Below are 23175 nucleotides of genomic sequence, written 5' to 3'. Positions count from 1 at the left end.
TTTTTCAAATTTCGATTACCGCCCATCTCCCCCGAACGAGGGGACTCTGGGCAGTTTACGATAAAATTATCCATTTTAAACCTTGACATATAAAGACAACATCCAAAATACTAAAATAATAAATAAATATAAAATCCAAGTGGGAGAATTTACATTAAGTAGGCAGAACTCTATGCCACCAACCACCCTGAGGAAGAGCTGTTTCCCTTCCCATCCCAGGTGAGGCAGCAGAGCAAGGTCTTCAAATCCTTCTGGCAGGTCGGGAGCAAAGGGGCATGCCTCACCTCAGGAGGCAGAATGTTCCAAAGGGCTGGCACCACTGCAGAGAAGGCTTGCCTCCTGGACCCCACCAAGTGAAACTCCCGTGCTGATGGGATCTGTAGCATGCCCTCTCTGCATGACCAGGTGGAATGGGTCAATGTTATGGGGATGAGATGGTCACTCAGGTAGCCTGTTCCCATGCCCTTAAGGGCTTTAAAGGTGATAACCAGCACCTTGAATTGGACCTAGAAGCAAACCGGTACCCAGTGCAGCTTGTGCAGCAGTGTTGTCATATGTGCCAATCTTGGGGCACCCATTGTTGAGGTTTTCCTACTAACAGATTAAGCTACTATTATACCTAATCATTTGGCCGGGTGAAAAGGTTGCAAGTGATTGTCTCCTCTCACGTGCTTCATGCAAATAGCCTGGGGGGAGGGGAGGAATCCTGCCCGGACTTGTCTTCTCACTTCTTTTTTTTCTCACTGCCGATATGTAGCGAGTAAGGCTTGCTCCAAAGGGGGCTAAGTCCTTTAAATGTTTTGCTTTTGTTTTTGCTTTCTGTAAATAAATTATTTTTATAGAAATGCTTGGTGTGTGACTTTTTTGACCTCTCCTGGGCTAAAGGCTTTCCCAGCATCTGCCAACAGGTTATGTGCCCAGTAAATGAGCAATGCAGTAAAACCCAGAGAGATCAGCTCCACACCTCATGCACAATTTAAAGGCAGGTAGCAAAGACCTGTGAAGATTTTCTTTGGAGCCACCTGGAGATTTTCCAGCAACTGCCGGTCTGCGGGACAAAGAAGCTAGCTGAGGTGACTTGCAAAAGGAGGAAGGAGCCATGGCTACCTCCCAGCCCTCAGTGATGCCTCTGGAGCGCCTATCAGAGACCAACTATTTGAATTGGGCCCTGAAGATGGAGATGTATCTTCGCAGAGAGAATCTTTGGCTGCCAATTGGTGAGCAAACCCCCCAAAATCCCAGTGCTGAATGGCTGAGACAGGATGAGCGGGCTAGAGCCACCATTATCTTGGGAGTTGAGGACAATCAGCTAGTCCACGTGCGAGGCATGCAGTCTGCAAAGCAACTTTGGGACGCTTTGAGAGACTTATATGTAAAGGCAACAGCAGGGAGTAAAGTTACTCTGACGAAAAAGCTGTACAGAGCCTACCTTGCGGAAGGAGATAGCCTTCCTGAGCACCTGCATTATATTCAGCAGCTGTTTGTTGAGTTGCAGGAGAGAGGAATGGAATTTACACCTCCCACAAAATCCTATATCCTCCTGTCCTCACTGAATGAAACGTGGGACACACTGATTTGTACCCTGGAGGCTATGCCTGAAGCAGACCTCACCCCATCATATGTTACACAGCGTTTACTCGCTGAATGGGAGAAGAGAGAGGAAAGATCCCCCCCCATCTCTTCTGGAAAGCTGCAAGACCAGAAAATGAGGGAAAAGAAGGGAAAGGAACCTGAGGTCACAGCGCTAGCAAGCCAGCGATGCTTCACTTGTGGTTCAGCTGGACATTTGCAAAGAGACTGTGCCATGAGACCCAAGAGTAGAAAGACAAAGAAGAAGAACACAATGGCAACACAGAAGAAGGCTCTTCAGACATCCCAAATTGCACAGGTTGCTGAGAAGGGTAATTCTGATGTATGGGTGTTAGATTCTGGGGCCAGTTGTCATTTATGTAATTGTAAAAGCTTTTTTGTGTCACTGTCTAAAACTGAAAGACAAAGTGTATCTTTGGCTGATGGGTCTGTGACCAAAATTATGGGACAAGGTGACTTGTATTTATCCTGCTTGGGAGAAACTGTAAAAGGTGTGTTGTATGTGCCAAATTTACAATCAAACCTTTTATCTGTGGCACAATTGGCTGCAACAGGGTATATCATAACATTTAAGAAAAATGGTTGTGAGATACGTAAAAATGGGAAATTGTGTGCTACTGGTATGTTAAAAGACTCCTTGTACATTGTGCAAAATGCAAGGAAGCCAAGCTGCAAGGCTGCAGTTGGCAACACACCATATCATGACCAATGTGTACACCTGATGCACAGGAGATTTGGTCATGCTAATTTCAAATATATAGCACAAATGCCACAGCTGTGTGCTGACCTAAAGATAAAACCTGGTGATAAATACTTAGACTGTGTAGTTTGCAAGGAATGCAAAACACTGAAAGCTCCTGTGAGTAAGCACAGTGACAGAGTTACAACTAGACCTTTGGAAATTGTACACTCTGACATTATTGGTCCTTTTGCTCCAAGTCTTGGACAAGCAAGGTATGCAATGGCCATCATTGATGATTTCTCAAGATACACATTTATCTACATCTTAAAACATAAAGATGAGGCATTTGAGAAATTTAAAAGTTTTGTGACATGGGCAAATGGAAAATTCCCTAGGCCTGTATCTGCACTCCAATGTGATAGAGGAGGAGAATACCTTTCTCACAAATTCAGAAGGTTCCTAGTGGAAAAAGGGATAGAACAAATTCTTTCTAACCCGTACACCCCTCAGCAAAATGGTGTTGCTGAAAGAAAGGGCAGAACCTTGCAAAATGTGATGGAATGCATGTTAAAATATTCACGATTATGTTTTAAGTACTGGGGAGAAGCTTTATCGACTGCTTGTTATGTACAGAACAGGTTGTATAACTCTATGATTCAGGACACTCCATTCCATTTGTTTTATGGTGTGAAACCAAAGGTAAGCCATCTTAGAGTGTTTGGTAGCACTGCATGGGTTCAAATTCCAAAACAGCAGAGAAGGAAAGGAGGCCCCACAACAAAGAAAGCCATCTTTGTTGGCTATGAACAAAGCCAGAGGAGCTACAGGTTCATAATGGGAGATAAATTAATAATTAGCAAAAGCGCTTCTTTTGCTGAACAAAACTGGGGGAGATTAAATTCTAGCTCTCCAGTTGAACTGACCACCACAAGAGAACAGCAAGGACTTGCTGATGGTGATCTTTTGCCTGATGAGGACATTAAGCCAGAAAAGCAAACTGAAGATCTGTCTGATGAGATAGATGCTTCTCAGGAAAGTGATAGGAGTCAAAATTTAAGCCCTGTATTACCTCGCAGATCTCAGAGGAGTAATAAAGGCGTTCCTCCATCACGTTTTCAGGCTGAAACAGTAAAGGCTTTTCACATATTCACAGAACCTGAGTCTTTAGAACAAGTGAATGCTTTACCACCTGAGATTGCACAAAATTGGCATTCTGCCATGCAACAGGAATTAGCATCCTTGAAAGAAAATAAAACATGGAAACTGGTAAATCTACCTCCCAATGAACGCTGTCTGGGTTGTAGGTGGGTTTTCAAACTGAAAAGGGATGCTGATGGCAAAATCCAAAAATATAAAGCAAGGTTGGTTGCAAAAGGGTTCACTCAAAGGAAAGATTTAGACTTTGACAAGACTTTTGCACCAGTTACTAAAGGTGAATCAATTAGATTACTGTTAAAAGTTGCTGCACTCAAGGGAATGTCAGTTAACCACTATGACATTCAAACTGCATTTCTCTATGGTGATTTAGACCACAGATTATACATGCAGCAACCCCCTGGCTATGAAAAAGGGGAGAATCTAGTCTGTGAACTGCAGAAGTCAATCTATGGGTTAAAACAAGCTGCTAGATCCTGGAACCAAAAAGTAGATGAAAAACTGCAGAATTTTGGTTTTGAAAAAGGAAAAGCAGATCCCTGTGTATATATGAAGAAGGACAAACAAGGCTGTATGTATCTGTGCATTTATGTTGATGATTTGCTGCTGTTCACATCAACAGAAAAACAAAGGCTTGATTTTGAAGCCTGCATGAAAAGCCATTTCACATTAAGAAGCCTTGGAATTATAATAACCTAGGTTTGGAAAAACACAGGAAGAAGAATGGTAGCTTTCTGTTGAACCAAAGGGGAGATAATGGTAAAGTAATGTGAATGGAAAGACATATAAAGGTGTCAGAGAAGATTGGTTATGCATCTTAATCTGTAGTGTAAAAAGGGGAGTGTTGAGGTTTTCCTACTAACAGATTAAGCTACTATTATACCTAATCATTTGGCCGGGTGAAAAGGTTGCAAGTGATTGTCTCCTCTCACGTGCTTCATGCAAATAGCCTGGGGGGAGGGGAGGAATCCTGCCCGGACTTGTCTTCTCACTTCTTTTTTTTCTCACTGCCGATATGTAGCGAGTAAGGCTTGCTCCAAAGGGGGCTAAGTCCTTTAAATGTTTTGCTTTTGTTTTTGCTTTCTGTAAATAAATTATTTTTATAGAAATGCTTGGTGTGTGACTTTTTTGACCTCTCCTGGGCTAAAGGCTTTCCCAGCATCTGCCAACACTCATCACTGCCCATGCGGTTGCATTCTGGACCAGCTTTAGCTTCTGGATATGCTTCAAGGGTAGCACATTGCAATAGTCTATATGGGAGATGACCAGGGCATGAGTGACTGTCCAGAGGGCAGCTCAATCCAGGAAAGGCCGTAACTGGCAGACAACATGAAGTTCTGCAAATGACCACCTAGCCACGACTGCCACCTGCTCTTCAAGCAGGTGTCATGAGTCCAGGAGGACCCCCAAGTTCCGTACTGGTTCTGAATGGGGCAGTGCCACCCCATCCAGAACTAAAGACAACTTCCTGGATACTGAGGAGCCGTCAACCCACAGCCACTCCATCTTACCATGGTTCAGTTGAAACTTGTTGTTCCCCATCCAGACCTCCACAGCCGCCAGGCACTGAGAAAAGGCAGCCATCGGATCACTTACCTCACTTGGGATGGAGATATATAACTGAGTGTCATCAGCATATTGATGGTACCTCATCCTGTTGTGATGGATGATCTGACCCAGCAGTTTCATGTAGATGTTGAAAAGGAGTGGAGAGAGAACCAAACCCTGTGGACAGCAGAGGTTGAGGGTTGGATCTCTCATCTCCTATCACCACCAACTGGGACCAGCCCTGAGGAAGGAGGTGAACCAGTGCAAAACCACACCACCCACCCCCATGTCCCTGAGCTGCCCCAAAAGGATACCATGGTCAATGGCATCGAAAGCTGCTGAGAGGTCAAGAAGAGCCAGGATGGATGCGTTCCCTTCATCCCGATCCTACCAGAGATCATCCATAAGCATGACCAGTGCAGTCTCTGTCACATATCCCAGCCTGAAACCTGACTAAAAGGGCTCTAGATAATCCGTTTCATCCAGAATCCTCTGAAGTTGTAACACCACCACTTTCTCAACCACCTTCCCCCAAAAGGGGAAAATTGTCCAGAACAGTAGGGTCCAGTGATGGTTTCTTGAGGAGGGAGTGTACCAGTGCATCTGCCAGAAACACCCCCTCTGTCAAGGACATATTAACTGTCATCTGGACCCAACCACATGTTACCTCCTGGGGCGGCATCACAAGCCAGGTAGGGCATGTGTCTAGATGACATGTGGCATTTACAATCCAGAGGATACTGTCCACTTCCTCGGGTGCAACAGGATCAAACTGTTCCCAGATAACAGGGTAAGTACATTCCCTCGGCATCTCCTCACACTGTGCCACATGCTTAGAGTCCAACTTGGAATGAATCTGAGTGATTTTATCATGCAGATGTTCAGAAAACTCCTCCACATGGCCCAGTAAGTGGGAGAATAACCCCCCCTTACCTAATAAAGATGTAGTAATTTTAAACAGGGCCATCAGGGGGCATTATGTGGACACAATAAGAGCAGAGAAATATTGAAGTTTCACTGCTCTTACCGCCACAAGGTAGGCCTTAATAGTGGCTCTAGCTGGTGTTTGGTCAGATTCAGTCTTTGTCTTCCTCCAGCAGGTCTCTGGGCATCTCTTAACACTCTTCAAAACCTGCAATTCCTCCATAAACCACGGGGAGTGTTGAGTAGAGTGGGGCAAGAGAGGCTGCATAGGCACAATCCTGTCCAAGGATCTGGCCACCTCCCTATTCCAGATTGCAGTCCTGACCTCCACTGGACTGTACAGCAGATCTCTGGGTATAACCCTCAGGCCCCTCTGGAACCCTACTGGGTCCATCAGTTGCCGGGGGCAGACTAATCAAATGAGTCTCACCTCCCTTCAGAGGGGGACAGCAGAAGAGAATCTCAGGGCCACCAGGGCATGGTCTGACCATGACAATGGGGATAGATCTAAATCTCCACTCAGATCACATTGCCACTGCTCTGACAGGAAAACCAAGACTGGAGTGAGGCCACTGTCTCGAGTTGGGTCCTGAATAATACTGAATAATCTGGCACAGGCCTATGGCTGCCATATTAGTCATGAATATTAAAAATATAGGCTAAAATTAAAAAAAAAATAGTAATGCACACATTCTGTATTTACATTTGACTTTGGGCCAACTTATCTAAAGTCCAACTGTTAATTCTCTTAAATAACCAATTCTATTTCTTTATGTTTCTAGATCTAAAGCATTAACAAAACCACTGTTGTTCTCCCTGAAATAGTTCCCCCATTCCTCCTTGGGCTTAGTACAGATAACCCAAGCAAGACTGAGTGGCTTTGGGTTTGTGGGCCTTCCGGTGACAAAGTTTTTCCATCATTGGTCCTGAATGGGGTTGCACTGCCCCAGACAGACCCAGAGAGCAATCTGGGGCTCCTCGTAGACTCATGGCTCCTGCTGGAAGAGCAGGTGGCAGCCATGGCTAGGATGCCTTTGCACACCTTCGGGTTGTGCTCCAGTTGTGCCCATTCCTGGACCGGGAGGCACTGCTCACTGTTACTCATCCCCTCGTGACCTCCCATCTGGATTTCTGCAATGCGCTCTAAATGGGGCTGCCCTTGAGGGGCGTTTGGAAGCTTAAGCTGGTACAGAATGCAGCTGCATGGGTAGTAAGTGGTGTCAGATATTCAACACATGTAACACCGCTGCTATGGGTGCTGCATTAGATGCCGGTGTGCTTCTGGGTGCAATTCAAGGTGCTTTAAAGCCCTTCATGGCTTGGGACCAGGTTACCTAATGGACTGCCTTCTCCCAGCCGTCTCTACCTCTCCAATTTGATCTGGTAGATTGGGCATGCATGGATCCCGTCAGCCAAAGAATGTCGGTTGGTGGAAACTTGAGGGCTTGGCTTTTCAGCTGTAGTACCTGCCCTCTGGAATATTCTCCCCCCAGAGATCAGGATGTCCCCGATCCTGTTGGCCTTTCATAAGACTGTGAAGACCTGGTTATGTGCCCGGGCCTGGGCCCCCGAGTGTGGTAATGGTCCCGTTTGTTGGTTGTATTAACATCTTACATTTTTTGCTTGACAGCCATGTATACTGATTTTGTATTGTAACTACTTTAATTGTAATTGTTTAATTTTTTAATGGTTTTTATCATTGTAAGCCACCCAGAGTCACTTGCTGAGATGGGCGGCTATAGAAATTGAATAAATAAATATTAAAAAAAAAAATCATCAACATATGCTAAATGTATATGCAACTGGACTAACAAGCAAGATACCAATTCATACCATCTTTTTTTTTTAAAATTGTTTGAGAGGAAATATGGTGCTGTTGAGAGTTGGATTAGAAATGGATAGATCCAGGTAAAAATCAATATTCAGAAAAGAAATGAAATAATCTAAATTCCTCAACATCTAGCAAATTGAAAGGTTTTGTTTCTCTTAGTTAAAAAAAAGGTAGGGTTATTCAAATACAGTATCTTGGGCTATTAAGGAGCAGACAGGATACAAATACATATATTAGTAAAAATAAATTCAAATATAGTCAGTATAATGGACATATTTGCACGTTATGTACAATAGTCTCTAGAATATGGGCAGATTATCTGAGCAAATAAATATGCAGTACAATATGCAAATTTATCATAATGTGGATATATTATGGAGGGAAAAAATAAAGAAAAAGTGAAGTAATGATAGAGAGAATCACTTTAGGCTACTAAATTCAATTACACAACCATTACAATAAATCCAAAGTTCTTCACACCTTGATAAATTCCAAATTGTCAATATTGAATTCAGCATAATCTAGCACATTTAAACCAAATTTCTCTTCCCAAAACCATTAAAGCAATTATTACTGTGGTGGGACAATTCTTTGCCATATCAAAAAAGGGCCCATTCCATCATATAAATTGTAAGTAATATTTCTGAGCATTTGGAAGACCCATTTAAACAATGATTGCTTCAATATGGAGAGCTTATGTGAGAGAACTTTATGCTATATGAATAAAGCTTATAAATAAAGTAAAAAAAAAAAAAAAACCCTGCATAGATAAACTTGCACTTTTACTTTTTAAGCATTCCCCACACAGCCTTTTGGACGTCCTTGCTCCTGAAGCTATAAATGAGGGGATTGAGCAGTGGGGGCAAAACTGTGTAGAGCACAGCGGAGAGCAAGTCCAAAGTATGGGAGGAAAGACTTTGGGGCCTCATGTAAGCAAACACAGCAGAGCTCAGAAATAAAGAAAAAACTGTCAGGTGGGGAGTACATGTTGAGAAAGCTTTATATCTGCCTTGAACCGATGGAACTTTTAGCACAGCAGAGAAGATGGAGCCATAGGAAGCAAAAATGAATCCTGTACAAAATGAGTTTACAATAATTCCTATAACCAAAATCAGAATTTGGCTAATTCTTGTATCACTACAGGAAATTTTCTGTAACTGGGGGACATCGCAGAAAAACTGCTCAATCCTATATGACCTGCAAAATTTCCATTGAAACACAATTACAGTTTGTAGCAACGCATGGATCATACAGGTAAGCCAGGAAGCAGCTGCTATTTGCATACAAGCATCCCAGTTCAGGATTAGACTGTACCGCAGGGGATGGCAGATGGCCACATAACGGTCATAAGCCATGATGGTGAGCAAGGCAAGCTCAGAACCTGCCAAGGTGAAAACTGAGAAGACCTGAGCAGCACATCCAGCATAGGAGATCAGCCTGTTGTTTGTCAGAGAAATGGCCATGGCTTTAGGGATCAGAGTTGAGATGAAGCAAACATCAGAGAATGACAAATTTGCCAAAAAGAAGTACATGGGAGCATGAAGGTGGTGATTTAGGATCACAGCTACCACCAGAAGAAAATTCCCAGTTAAGGCTAGTAAGTAAATGACAAGAAACATTACAAAATACAGAATTTGCATATCACAGTCATCAGAAAATCCCATCAGAAGGAACTCTGTCACAGTGGATTGGTTGGCCATTGAGTTTCTTGGACTCCTTCCGGACAGAAAGAGATGATCATAGGCAACTAGTAGAGGAAATAAATATGGGTAGATAATTATTCATGGTAATATTGATATACGTGTACTATGAAATTCTTATTATCACATTGTTTGAAATATATACAGGTGTCAAGGTTACCCATTCTTAGAATGCAAAAGGGCACCTGGTACTGTTAAAAACCTTTACCCAACATTTGTTGCCCTTTCTACATGATATATGTCAAGGTATATCAAATCTCTTCTCCCAAACTAGCAGTTTGAAAATATGCAAATGTGAGTAGATTAATAGGTACCACTTCAGTGGGCAGGTAACGCCATTCTGTGTAGTTGTGCCGGCCATGTGACCACGGAAGTGTCTACACAGAAACGCCGAATCTTCGGCTTTGAAACCGAGATGAGCACCGCCCCCTAGAGTCGGACACGACTGGACTTAATGTCAAGGGAAACCTTTACCTTTACCTATATCAAATCTACCTCTCTCAAAGTGGATTACAATGAGAAGAAAGGTGTTTTACAGAAACCATAGTAATGGCAAAATGAAAAAGAAATGGAAGCTATGGAAAACTTTGATATATGATAGCTGGTTTGTAAGAAATATATATATTTTTTGCTAGTGATGACCATACTAAATATATGCACTAAAATACACATATTTACAGCAAAATGTACTCTTTCTGTGTCTCTCTCTCTCTCTCCATTTTCCCTCTGTGAATGAATAATGCCGGTTTTTATGATATCAAAACAAAACAAACTGCATACAAGAAAGAAAATAAATGCATATATGATTTTCAAACAATAATTTTCTCTAAGTATTCTCAGCTTCCTCAAAATAATTAAGGAATTAAATAATTAATTGAATTAACCATAATCCAACAAGAAATATTTACAGCTACGTTTGGGGGGAAGATACAGATTAAGCTTATGAAGTTAGACATTTCTATTAAAAGATAAGTTTTCTTAAGCTAAACTTTATATAGTATTGCCATCCAGTATTGCACATGCATACACACACATGTACACTTTTACTGAGTATTATTTTACAGTCCTCCTGAACTTTACACATATATCTGTGTGATGTACATTCCCTGAATGCAGTGAAGCCCACAGCTATGTAAGTGGGCATCCAATTGTAGCATAAAGAAGATAATGACTTAATAGGCCCATATATGGTCTGGGTCAAATTAATCACATATTTGAAAATATAATCAGATCATTATGATATGCTTACTGAGTCAATTTTGGAGAAAAAACTGTAAAAAACTAAACAATAGAAGTACTTTTGAATACTTACAAAGAGTTATTCTCTAGTATTATAGATACATACTGTATATATACAGAGAGAGGGAGAGACAGACAGACAGACAGACAGTTTGGTCTAGTGGTTAAGGCAACAGGCTAGAAACCAGGAGACTGTGAGCTCTAATCCCACCTTAGGCATGAAAGCCAGCTGGGTGATCTTGGGCCAGTCCCTCTCTCTCAGCCCAACTCACTTCACAGGGTTGTTGTTGTGGGGAAAAGAGGAGGAGGAAGGTGTATTAGGTATGTTCGCCGCCATGAGTTATTTATAAAAACAATAAAGGTGGGATAGAAAATAAATAAACAATAAATAAATAAATAAATCATGACATCATGAGAGATGATGTAGCTGACATATTTTTCTTAATAAAGCCATATTTATCCCAGTTTATTCCTCCGATCATCAGACATAATTAATTGTAATGCTTGAAAACAAACACATACGCTACAGATCATATATATATTTTAACAGGGATGAAGAACTTCTTTAGTAGGACCATACCTCAGATCTTAAAGCTGATCACTACATCTGTGAAAAGTAGCAGGGTTCTACCACCCTAGATAAAAATCACGTTCAGTCCAAGAGGGGATTTTTATGGCATTAGACATTATGGTCTTCCTGCAAGAAATATTGCACAGTGATTCCATAGCTAAAATCCTGGGCACATAGGAATTGCGGTCTTTGCTTAAGTGTTCTACTCACCACACTTTTTCTTGCTATGTTGAATTATGCCTGAAAGGTGACAATACAAATTCACCGGTGATTTTCCACCATTTTATAGATTCTAACTCCTAAGAAGATTTGAAAGAAACAATAATTATGTCACCCTTGTTTTATATTGTGCTTCCAGGAGTCACTCCCTGGAGATTGATCAGAATTCTCATGCTGAATTGAAACTTTAAATTACAAAACAAGAAAGGGACTGATTATCATCCGCTATCTATCTGTCATTTATCATCATATTCTAAGGATAAACAACAACAACAACAACAACAACACTGAATTAAATGAGCATCTTTCCTGGTATCCTGCTGAAAGAGCCAGCCATAGATCTTTTTCCCTGACCCAAAGCTTAAGATTCACTAGTATTGCTGCATAATAACAATCAGAATAATTTCCCACAGTAATACCAATGATAAGATATTACAAAATGTTCCAATGGAAGACGATCACATTTCTTGAAATATTTTAAGAAGTCCAAGTAAAATCTGATACAGATTAAACGTGGAACAGGGACACTCTGAGGCAGATCCAGAACGTTCCTCAGAAAGGTATTCTAGATGGCCTCCAGATTAGGTCTTTTGAATTCCATGCCCAAATCTCTGTCCCATAAAAGTTCTATGTCCCATTAGAAATCCTATAATGAACATTGTGGCTCTCTGAGAAACAGATATATTAGAACCCATTAAAATAGTTCTGACATTATCCCTGAAAGTTACCTAAATGGGTAAGATAAGTTGAGAAAGAACAATTAGTCCAAGTTAAAGGTTTCGTGCTTGGGAACAACTGCCAGCTTCTTAAATCACAGATAATATGTTTTATTTTTTGCCAACATCCTTCTTTCCCCTCCCCTCACCATTGTGGAAATATATTAATATAAATGAATACAGATTAATTTTAAGTTACCATGAATTAGACATTGTGGTAAGTTTATTTTTTCTCTTACAGAGTCAATAAGGAAGTTTGTTTGATAACTGATACCCTTTTGGGTGGGGGAGGGGAAACATGTTTTGTTTTTTGAGCAGGCATCCATAAGAATAGTTAAGGTAGCAGTCCACATTTCCTGTTTCTGTCCCTAAATATGCGGAATAAACAGAGAAGGGTTGGAATGCAGTTCTCTTCCAAGCTCTGAAAGACAATCAGCCACCAAATTCTTCACAGGTGCTCCATGAAGGATACCTTCATACCTAATACTTTCACTACGAATGGTAAAGAAAAATGGCTATGCTGCTTCCCTTTGTGATCTCCCTTGGCACTTCCCATAAACACTTCCAGCTACTGGAATGGGCAGATGAGGTTCTGAAATGACCAAACTGCACTGGTCACTTTCTCACCCTGGCAAAGAGAACTATGCCTATCCACCCACCTCTATGAATTCCTGATTAGAATCCATATACCCCTAAGGACCTCAATTGCTCCTAGCATGTTTTAACAGCTGGAATAATTTACCAGATCAACTCTTGAAGGGGAAAAGAAGAAATAAAACAGTTTGGCCTAGCACAAATGGGTTCAGAGGGGCTTCAGTGCTTAGCCTAATGCTTGGGAATTAAATGTGAGTAGCTTACTAAGGGGCTGAAACTGCAAACTCGGGGCCTCTGTACCAGAGAAGGGGGACATGACCCCCTGGTGACCCATGACTGTAACTCAAGGCTTGCTGACTAAACAAATGAAAAGCTAAAAATGCTTGGTTGGTATGGATATGGGTTTGGGATTTCCTGTTGATTTTCCTGTAAACCAGACCTTTATGTAACCTTGTTCTTGCCACTTTCTCAGCAGGTGGAATGTTGTATTCGGACCTCTGTGCAGTTCAATAAACTTGGCTCAAGCAGATCTCATGGTCCCCATTGTCACTTGGATTGGGGGGGGTCCCCTTCCACTGGGGGCTCCTCTGGGATTGAGTGGAATACTGGGGTGAAGCCAGGAAGGGTATTAAACTTGGCTCAAGCAGACTGTGCCGGTCAATTGGTTGTGGGAGTTTTTCCCTTCAGTCTGTTTTTTTCTGGCCACACACTTACATGTTGTTGTCCTCTTCACACTGCAATTCACACAAACCCATCTAATCTAATCTCTAATGCAAGTGTGGCTTTTTGGTCCCTGCTATTGTACAGGCTACTTAGCCCTTTTTTAAATGTAACCCATTGCAAAGAGAGCAACTAGTCAGTGGCAAATTCTTCCCCTCCGGAACAACTCAAACTAACTCATACTATGGTCAAAACAAAATATAAGAAACACAAAGGTTTCAATTCTTTTAAAGTTTAATTTAAAAAGAAAATTGGTTGCAAGTTCCTCGTTCAGGTACAGATGAGATGAAGAAGGAATTTTGATTGCAAGTACTGGAAAAGAACTAGGACTTCATGGGTTTTTGGTAAGATGCTAAAAGGTCTTTGCTGACAAACATTTTCCCAAACCCTAAAAATAATATAATGAAAACTTTGGCAGTTGAATCTTATCTTCTTCATTGAATGAAGCATATGTCATAATGAGGTTGAGGATTTCTCTGACATGTCATATTTTTTCTGGAACCTTTATTTGAATTTAAAAGTTAAAACATGTTTTAGAGTAATCTGGTGAGAATTACTCTAAAACATGTTTATTTTGCCTGAAAAGTCATATTTTGACCTTTTTGAAGGTCTTATGTCATATTTCTGCTTATTTTTTTTAACAAATGTCATGTTTTGGTCATATTTTGGTCCGTGGCAACCCTCCTGATGAGGCAGCAAGTTCAAGCCAGCAAAGAAAGTGAGAATGTTCCTTTTTTTCCTTTTTTCTTATAAGGACTTGCTGATAGTGATCTTTTGCCTGATGAGGACATTAAGCCAGAAAAGCAAACTGAAGATCTGACTGATGAGACAGATGCTTCTCAGGAAAGTGATAGGAGTCAAAATTTAAGCCCTGTATTACCTCGCAGGTCTCAGAGGAGTAATAAAGGTGTTCCTCCATCACGATTCAGGCTGAAACAGTAAAGGCTTTTCACATATTTACAGAACCTGAGTCCTTAGAACAAGTGAATGCTTTACCACCTGAGATTGCACAAAATTGGCATTCTGCCATGCAACAGGAGTTAGCATCCTTGAAAGAAAATAAAAAATGGAATGTCTGAAAACAACAATAGCTCTTAAATTCATTGGGAATTAATCTTCCAGTCTACCAATTTGTCTCTGAGATAGTAGCTTTCTTCTTTCTTATTCAACAGCTAGAACAGCTCCTTGAAAGGGTGGAATGGTTGAAAAGGATGTACATATTGTCAGGCCTTCAAAGTAGGTCAGGACTACTTTGGAATGTTATTGACATTCCAGACTCCAACATATTGGAAGTGAGGAGTAGATAGAAAAGAATTTAGGACAGTTGGTGCCACACATACCATTCTACACACAAGAAAATACCCCAGCATAAACCAATAAAGCAGTTGTTGCAAGGCCTGGTAGTGATTGATAGGTGCAAGGCCCAATATCATAGGTATCAATAGTATTTATTTATTTATTTATTTATTTGCTTATTTATTTATTTTCTGGATTTCAATAACCACCCATCTTCCCCCAAAGAGGGGGACTCTGGGCAGTTTACAATAAAATTATCCATTTAAAACCTCAACATATAAAGACAACATTCAAAATACTAAAATAATAAATAAATTTGAAATCCATGTGGGAGAATTTACATTTGGTAGGGAGAACTCTATGCCACCAGCCACCCCCAGGAAGAGCTGTTTCCCTTCCCATCTCAGGTGAGGCAGCAGAACCAGGTCTTCAAATCCTTCTGGCAGGTCGGGAGCAAAGGGGCATGCCTCACCTCAGGAGGCAGAATGTTCCAAAGGACTGTCACCACTGCAGAGAAGGCTTGCCTCCTGGACCCCACCAAGTGAAACTCCCGTGCTGATGGGATCTGTAGCATGCCCTCTTTGCCTGACCAGGTTGGATGGGTCAATGTTATGGGGATGAGATGGTCTCTCAGGTAGCCTGTTCGCATGCCTTTAAGGGCTTTAAAGGTGATAACCATCACTTTGAATTGGACCTGGAAGCAAACCAGTACCCTGTGCAGCTTGTGCAGCAGTGTTGTCATATGTGCCAATCTTGGGGCATGCATCACTGCCCGTGAGGCTGCATTCTGGACTAGCTGAAGCTTCTGGATATGCTTCAGGGGTAGCATATTGCAATAGTCTATATGGGAGTTGACCAGGGCATGAGTGACTGTCCAGAGGGCATCTCAATTAGCAAAGGCCATAACTGGCAGACAACATGAAGTTCTGCAAATGCCCACATAGCCACGACTGCCACCTGCTCTTCAAGCAGGTGTCATGAGTCCAGGAGGACCCCCAAGTTCCGTACTGGTTCTGAATGGGGCAGTGCCACCCCATCCAGAACTAAAGACAACAACTTGCTGGATACTGAGGAGCCGTCAACCCACAGCCATTCCATCTTACCACGGTTGAGCTGAAGCTTGTTGTTCCCCATCCAGACCTCCACAGCCACCAGGCACTGAGAAAGGGCAGCCATTGCATCACTTACCTCACCTGGTATGGAGATATATAACTGAGTGTCATCAGCGTATTGATGGTACCTCATCCTGTTGTGATGGATGATCTGACCCAGTGGTTTCATGTAGATGTTGAAAAGGAGTGTAGAGAGAAGCAAACCCTGTGGCACAGCAGAGGTCGAGGGTTGGATCTCTCATCTCCTATCACCACCAACTGGGACCAGCCCTGAGGAAGGAGGTGAACCATTGCAAAACCACGCCACCCACCCACAAGTCCCTGAGCTGCCCCAAAAGGATACCATGGTCAGGCATTGAAAGCTGCTGAGAGGTCAAGAAGAGCCAGGATGGATGCATTCCCTTCATCCCGATCCTGCCAGAGATCATCCATAAGCATGACCAGTGCAGTCTCTGTCACATATGCAGCCTGAAACCTGAGTGAAAGGGCTCTAGATAATCCATTTCAACCAGAATCCTCTGAAGTTATAACACCACCACTTTCAAAACCACCTTCCCCAAAAAGGGGAAAATTGTCCAGAACCGTAGGGTCCAGTGATGGTTTCTTGAGGAGGGGGTGTACCAGTGCGTCTGCCGGAAACACCCCCTCTGTCAAGAATATATTAACCATCGCCTGGACCAAACCACGTGTCACCTCCTGGGGCGCCATCACAAGCCAGGTAGGGCATGGGTCTAGATAACATCTGGCATTTACAATCCAGAGGATCCTGTCCACTTCCTCGGATCAAACTGTTCCCAGATAACCGGGTAAGTACATTCCCTCGGCATCTCCTCAGACTGTGCCACATGCTTAGAGTCCAACTTGGAATGAATCTGAGTGATTTTATCCTGCAGATGTTCAGAAAACTCCTCCACATGGCCCAGTAGGTGGGAGAATAACCCCCCCTTACCTAATAAAGATGTAGTAATTTTAAACAGGGCCATCAGGGGGCATTATGTGGACACAATAAGAGCAGAGAAATATTGAAGTTTCACTGCTCTTATCACCACAAGGTAGGACTTAATAGTGGCTCTAGCTGGAGTTTGGTCAGATTCAGTCGTTGTCTTCTGCCAGTAGCTCTCTGGGCATCTCTTAACACTCTTCAAAACCTGCAATTCCTCCATAAACCACAGGAATTGTTGAGTAGAGTTGGGCAAGAGAGGCTGCATAGGGGCAATCCTGTCCAAGGCTCTGGCCACCTCCCTATTCCAGGTTGCAGCCATGACCTCCACTGGACTGTGCAGCAGATCCCTGGGTATAACCCCCAGCCCCCTCTGGAACCCTACTGGGTCCATCAGTTGCCGGGGACAGACTAATAAATGGGTCTCACCTCCCTGCAGAGGGGGACAGCAGAAGAGAATCTCAGGGCCACCAGGGCATGGTCTGACCATGACAACGGGGATAGATCTAAATCTCCACTCAGATCACATTGCCACTGCTCCGACAGGAAAATCAAGTCTGGAGTGAGGCCACTGTCTCGAGTTGGGTCCTGAATAATCTGGGACAGTCCTATGGCTGCCATGGTAGTAATGAATATTAAAAATATAGGCTAAAATTAAAAAAAAAATAGTAATGCACACATTCTGTATTTACATTCGACTTTGGGCCAACTTATCTAAAGCCGATCTGTTAATTCTCTTAAATGACCAATTCTATTTCTTTATGTTTCTAGATCTAAAGCATTAACAAAACGACTGTTGATCTCCCTGAAATAGTTTTCCCATGCTCCTCCTTGGGCTTAGTACAGATCACAAAAATGTATTTATAGAACACAGCTTGGATTAGTTAAACTAATGTTGACATATTTAGAGTCAGTTCTATCATCCAGCTGAGTGAGAATGGGAATAATTAGCATAAATTGGTCTAATATACAGGATTTCTCTTTTGCAGCAAGAATAAGAAATGCTACAATAACATGAGCCCAGGATCCAGAATTATCCTGTCTATATAGTGACTGATTATTGGTAAGCAAATATTAATTACCATTGCCCCAGTAAGATTCAGTCTTTTTCTGAGCTACCTTTTTATATTATGCATACCAGTTCCAGTGTAGTAAAATGAACATCACCATAGGTGCAATACTCTAGCAAGATTGCATTTAGTAGTACACTTAAGATGGACAGTCCTGATCACTGAACCAATCTTACTCATACAATATTACTCTTTTGTTTATTTAAATTTCAGGGCCACCTGACTCCTTAGTAACTCTGGGTGTTATACAGGTTAAAAAAATTGCATATAATAAGAACATAGGTGAACAGAAGACCAGTCTGAAACCAGTAAAAAATATCAAGCTATAAGAGACGCCACAACCACCCTATCCTCAGCTCTGGGAGAACAACCAAGATTTTAATTATTTTCTAAATCTCATTAGGGTGGGACCTGTATGAATCTCTTCGGAGGATATCATTGCAGATGGCTTGCACTGCAATAGACAAGGCATGTTTATTGTGTCTGGTAAGATGACACTGTTTAGTCAATTGCACCTGGAGCATAACCACCCTGCCTCATCTCACCAGACAGGCAGAAACACTTGACTAAGTGATCCCTCAGATAGCCAGGCCCTATGCCATTAAGACTTTTCTAGTTGATAACTCACCTCTTTAATTGTACCTGGAAGCCAACTGGTAAATACTATAGTTCATAGAACAGTGAGGTCATGAGAACAGGACCCAACCCCCCATAATAGGCTGCGCCACTGAATTCTGGACTGGCTGTAGTCTCTGGCTAGTTTTCAAGGCAGCCCCATGTCAAGGGTATTACAACAATACAATACAATCATGAGGTGACCAAGTATAAGTGATTATCTGATGGGCCTCCTGATGCTGGAATGGGTGCAACTGGTAAAGTAGATAAACCTGTGCAAAGGTCTTCCTGGAAATAGCTGCCACTTACTCTGAAGGAGCAGACATGGCACAATAGCAGTGGCTGAGGGAATCTCTCTGGATAAAGGAGATATTAAAAGAACACCAACCTGCAGCCATCTGTTAAATATTATGTCTTAACAACCAGTCTTCCAATATAAAAGGAAAGAAAGGGAAAGTTATTTTTTCTACATTAACATGGGATTTACAGTGGTCCCAAAGGAGCAATTCCTTCAAATGTTACAGAAAACAGAGATGACATCATTTCATTCTGCAAAGCAGAAACATCTACACAGCATCTATATTTAGACAGATTGGCAGAGTCATCTACTCGGCAAAAGAAGTGAAAGGTAAGTACAATTCTCTTTCATTTATTCGAGGTATGTAGAACACCCGTTATTAACACATTGCCAAGTGTTGGCCATTTATAATTCACACAGAATATTATAAGATGAACTATTTTTATATTGTTTTACTCCTGAAATAAAGACTACATATTTCTGGGCTTAGGTAAAAGGTCACAAAATTATTAGCTGGAATAAATTACTAACATTTTGAATCCAAGTAATATGATACTAAAGAAAGGATGGCAAATATTTGAAGTTTGCTTTCTCATGATACAATATGTGATCAACTGGATTTCTTATTGTTTGAACAAAAAATATTAGAAATCTCATAATATTATCTAATAATAATTTGATACAAAACTGAGATAGGTAATTATGATGTTCAGCTTGCAATACTCTGCTTTTCTTTTTAACAGTCATCACACTGAATGTTGATGAGCTTGACAGGTTGGCCAAAGTTTTACAGAATATATGCATATCTAAAGTCAGGAGGATTTGTAGAATTTTGTTTTTTCATGTTAGATGTAAGATGTGTGGATTTTTTAAAAATTAATTTGTTTACCTAATTGGTTGATTAGTATCAGTTTTATGTAGGTAAAGTGTTATGAACTGGTCATTGACTATAATAAAAAAAAGAGTACTCGTCCTGTTTCCAGTTCTGGTTCTCCTTTGCCTTCTCATTGTCCTATTGCTATCCTATATCTCTCTTTAAAAGACATCCACCGGGAATTCTGTACGAGTTAAATTGCATGAATTCTCCTGACAGTAGCAAATTAGAATACAGAGAAATAGAGATTATTTTCCCTTGCAAAAAGGAAGGAAGGCAGGCAGGCAGGAAGACAGGCAGGAAGACAGGGAGGGAGGATCAGATTTTATTTGTTTGGATGGATTACAGAAACATATTCTTATTTAAAAAACCTTCATCTGCATGCATAGTTTATTTTAGCCAAATTGGTAAGAGTTTGTTTTTTCCTTGGAACCCTAAAGGACAGAATTTTTTTTGCAGAATTCTATTTAAATTACTTTATTCTAATGTATATCCGTCTAGCTATCTCGCTATCTAAGTAGCTATCATTATAGAAAAAAAGAAAAGATATGTTGGATGAGCAAACATCCATCCCCCTGATCTGAATAATATCTCCTCCTACTTTTGGCATTAGTAAATTATGTTTGACAATTAAATCTATATTAAAACCAATTATAATTATAGATAAATAACAAGTACTAATACTGCTAATTAAAAGCATTGCAAATAAATAATAATAAAAGCAATAATAATGATATATAGCTATAATTCCTCCTTCTAAATTTCCTCCAGTAATTGTGGTTTGTAATCTATTATAATCCCTTTTTTTCTACAATGATGCAAATATATCTAAAGGATAATCAATTTACAACCTCAGAAATCTTTCTGATAGGAAATTCTGATGAACATGATATCCAAATTCTGTATTTTGGCAGTCATTTTTGAATGTAATAAAGATTTATAATTGCAGTGTGGCAATAAATTGATATGAATATCAATTCACTGTCCTCATCTTTTCCCCCTACTAACCTCCAATCATAATTTGTTTTTGCCCAAAGTGATTGAAAGAACTATGTCCAACCAATCTACCGTGACAGAATTTCTTCTCATGGGATTTTTTTCTGACCGTGATATACAACTTCTACATTTTGTCATGTTTCTATCCATTTACTTAATAGCTTTAATTGGAAATTTTCTGATTGTGATTGTTGTGATCCTGAACCACCACCTTCATACCCCCATGTATTTCTTTTTGGTCAACCTGTCCCTGACTGATATTTGTTACATCACAACCACTGTCCCCAAATCAATGGCAGTTTCACTGACAGATAACAAAGTAATTCTTCTCCCTGCATGTGTTGCTCAGGTTTTCTTAGTTTTGACTTGTGCAGGTTCTGAGACTGCCTTGCTTACCATCATGGCTTATGACCGGTACATTGCCATCTGTAATCCTTTACAATATAGTTTCATCCTGAACTGGAATATGTGCAACCTAATGGCAGTGGCTTCCTGGATCAGTTCCCTGGTACATGCATCACTTCAAACTGTCATGACTTTCCAATTAAACTTCTGTGGGCAAAACAAGATTGAGCAGTTTTTCTGTGATATTCCTCAGTTACTAAAGATTTCTTGCAGTGATACAAAAGTTAACCACATTTTGATCGGGATAATTGGATTAGTGTTGGGTTCATTTACTACTGGAGTCATTTCTGCTTCTTATGGCTTTATTATTTCTGCTGTGCTGAAGATTCCATCTGTTGAAGGCAGATGGAAAGTTTTCTCAACTTGTATTCCACACTTGGTTGTCTTTTCTTTATTTGTCTTTACAGCTTTTTTTTCATACATGAGGCCAATATCTCTTTCTTCTCCCACTGTAGACTTACTTTCTGCTGTTTTGTATACAGTTTTGCCTCCCGTTCTGAATCCCATCATTTATAGCCTCCGGAACAAGGACATTCAAGCAGCTGTGTGGAAATTAACATCAACCGTGAAAAGGAATTTCCTAATCTGACAAACATATCATTCTGTTAAAGTAACATCCTTGTTAAATTTTAGCAATCCTCCACCCACACATATGCCTACATTCTTCCGGTCTAATGTATAGGGTAGGCTACCACCCCTCTGTTTTGAATTGCATTTATGTCAACTCAGCATTCCATCCTTCCGATGTCGGTGAAATGAGGACCCAGCTTGCTGGGGAAGGTGACGACTGGGAAAGGCAATGGAAAACCACCCTGCTACAGTCTGCCAATAAAATGTCATGAAAGAGGCATCCCTCCAAAGGGTGAGACCTGACTCGGTGCTTGCACAGCGGACCCTTCACCTTTCACCCAGAGGGGAATTATTCAGGAGATATCTTCCTCAAGTGATCTTTTGCAGAAGCTTTGGGGTGAGACCTCCACTTTTAGTCTGACATCATTCTACTACTGTTTCATTTTATTTTCATGGCATAGATACAAGCATTTAATTCAGGTTTCATGTGCTGGGATATATAATAGGAATGCAGTACATTAATTGTCTCCATGAAGCAGGACATTTTTCATATAGAGCAGGCAGAGATCATTAAGCTACTATACTAGATTAAAAGGCATGCTTGTATTTGGTTTGTTAGGCCTCTTCTTCTTTGGTTCTTGCATACACATTTGTATTTATTTTTGTATGATCTTGTTTATAGATAAAAATTAGGAATTGGCATATTTATATGGCTATGTGCTTTCTCTCTCTTTCCCCCTTCCTTGATTTTCCCCCTTTCTTTAAATTGGGAGATTTTCCCCTTCATTAAACTGCCTCACCTTTTCCCCTTTGTTTTTATAATATTATCAGTAACAATAACCTGATTCGTTTATTCATTTACATAGGGGACATCAGAGAAATTCTATGTTGCCTGATGACCACTGGCTGGGATTTAGAGATTCATTTTAATTTATCACTATAGCATTATTTTATTTAGTATTTTATATTTCTCACTTTTGTGGGTGGGTACTGGATTTTAAATGTAATCTAGGTAAAGTATAAATGGATAAGGTGTATACTATTTTTCTTGCTCACAGAAGAATAGTATATACCATATCCGTCTCAGTCATTTTTAACTTTAATAATACCTGATGGCACAAGTCTAAAATAAATTTTAAAAGATGAGAAATTAGTTAGCCTTTTTCATCCCAGTGGGCTCAGATTTTACCTAAAGACAAACGGTCACAGAAGTTAGGGTGGGAGGTATTTATGAACCTGGCTAAGATAACATACAGATTCTTCCTATAAATTTTATGGATCACTTTTTATTTATTTATTAGATTTATATTACCGCCCCTCTTCCCCAGTGGAGGACTCTGGGTGGTTAGTTATTTTTTTCCACTTTAAGCAATAGAATTGTATCTTTGTCCTTTCCATCTTTATACAAATCAGTCGAATCTACTACTAGCCAAATGTTATCTGATTCATGTCTATTTTGATAAACTCAAACATAGCATTTTGACTGCTAAAAATTCACTTGCTGAGCTTT

The 23175-nt window shown here is 40.7% G+C and overlaps 2 protein-coding genes across 2 annotated transcripts; one reads left to right on the top strand and one right to left on the bottom strand.

Annotated features, from left to right (window-relative positions):
- Positions 1–8512: 8512 nt before the first annotated feature.
- On the bottom strand, positions 8513–9430 carry LOC134497311 (olfactory receptor 14A16-like). The gene has a single exon (XM_063302979.1). It carries the CDS (start codon positions 9428–9430, stop codon positions 8513–8515), a length of 918 nt encoding a protein of 305 aa, XP_063159049.1.
- Positions 9431–20736: 11306 nt separating this feature from the next.
- Positions 20737–21684, top strand: LOC134496575 (olfactory receptor 14A16-like). Its single transcript, XM_063302294.1, has one exon. It carries the CDS (start codon positions 20746–20748, stop codon positions 21682–21684), a length of 939 nt encoding a protein of 312 aa, XP_063158364.1. The 5' UTR covers positions 20737–20745.
- Positions 21685–23175: the final 1491 nt, after the last annotated feature.

This window comes from Candoia aspera, chromosome 4, assembly GCF_035149785.1.
Source record: "Candoia aspera isolate rCanAsp1 chromosome 4, rCanAsp1.hap2, whole genome shotgun sequence".
Taxonomy (NCBI): Eukaryota; Metazoa; Chordata; class Lepidosauria; order Squamata; family Boidae; genus Candoia; species Candoia aspera.
Note: the sequence above shows the minus strand (reverse complement) of the source record. Positions and strands in the feature narration are given on the sequence as shown.

Coding starts and splice junctions, on each gene's coding strand:
- LOC134496575 (XM_063302294.1), top strand. CDS start 20,746: ATGTCCAACCAATCTACCGTGACAGAATTTCTTCTCATGGGATTTTTT.
- LOC134497311 (XM_063302979.1), bottom strand. CDS start 9,430: ATGGCCAACCAATCCACTGTGACAGAGTTCCTTCTGATGGGATTTTCT.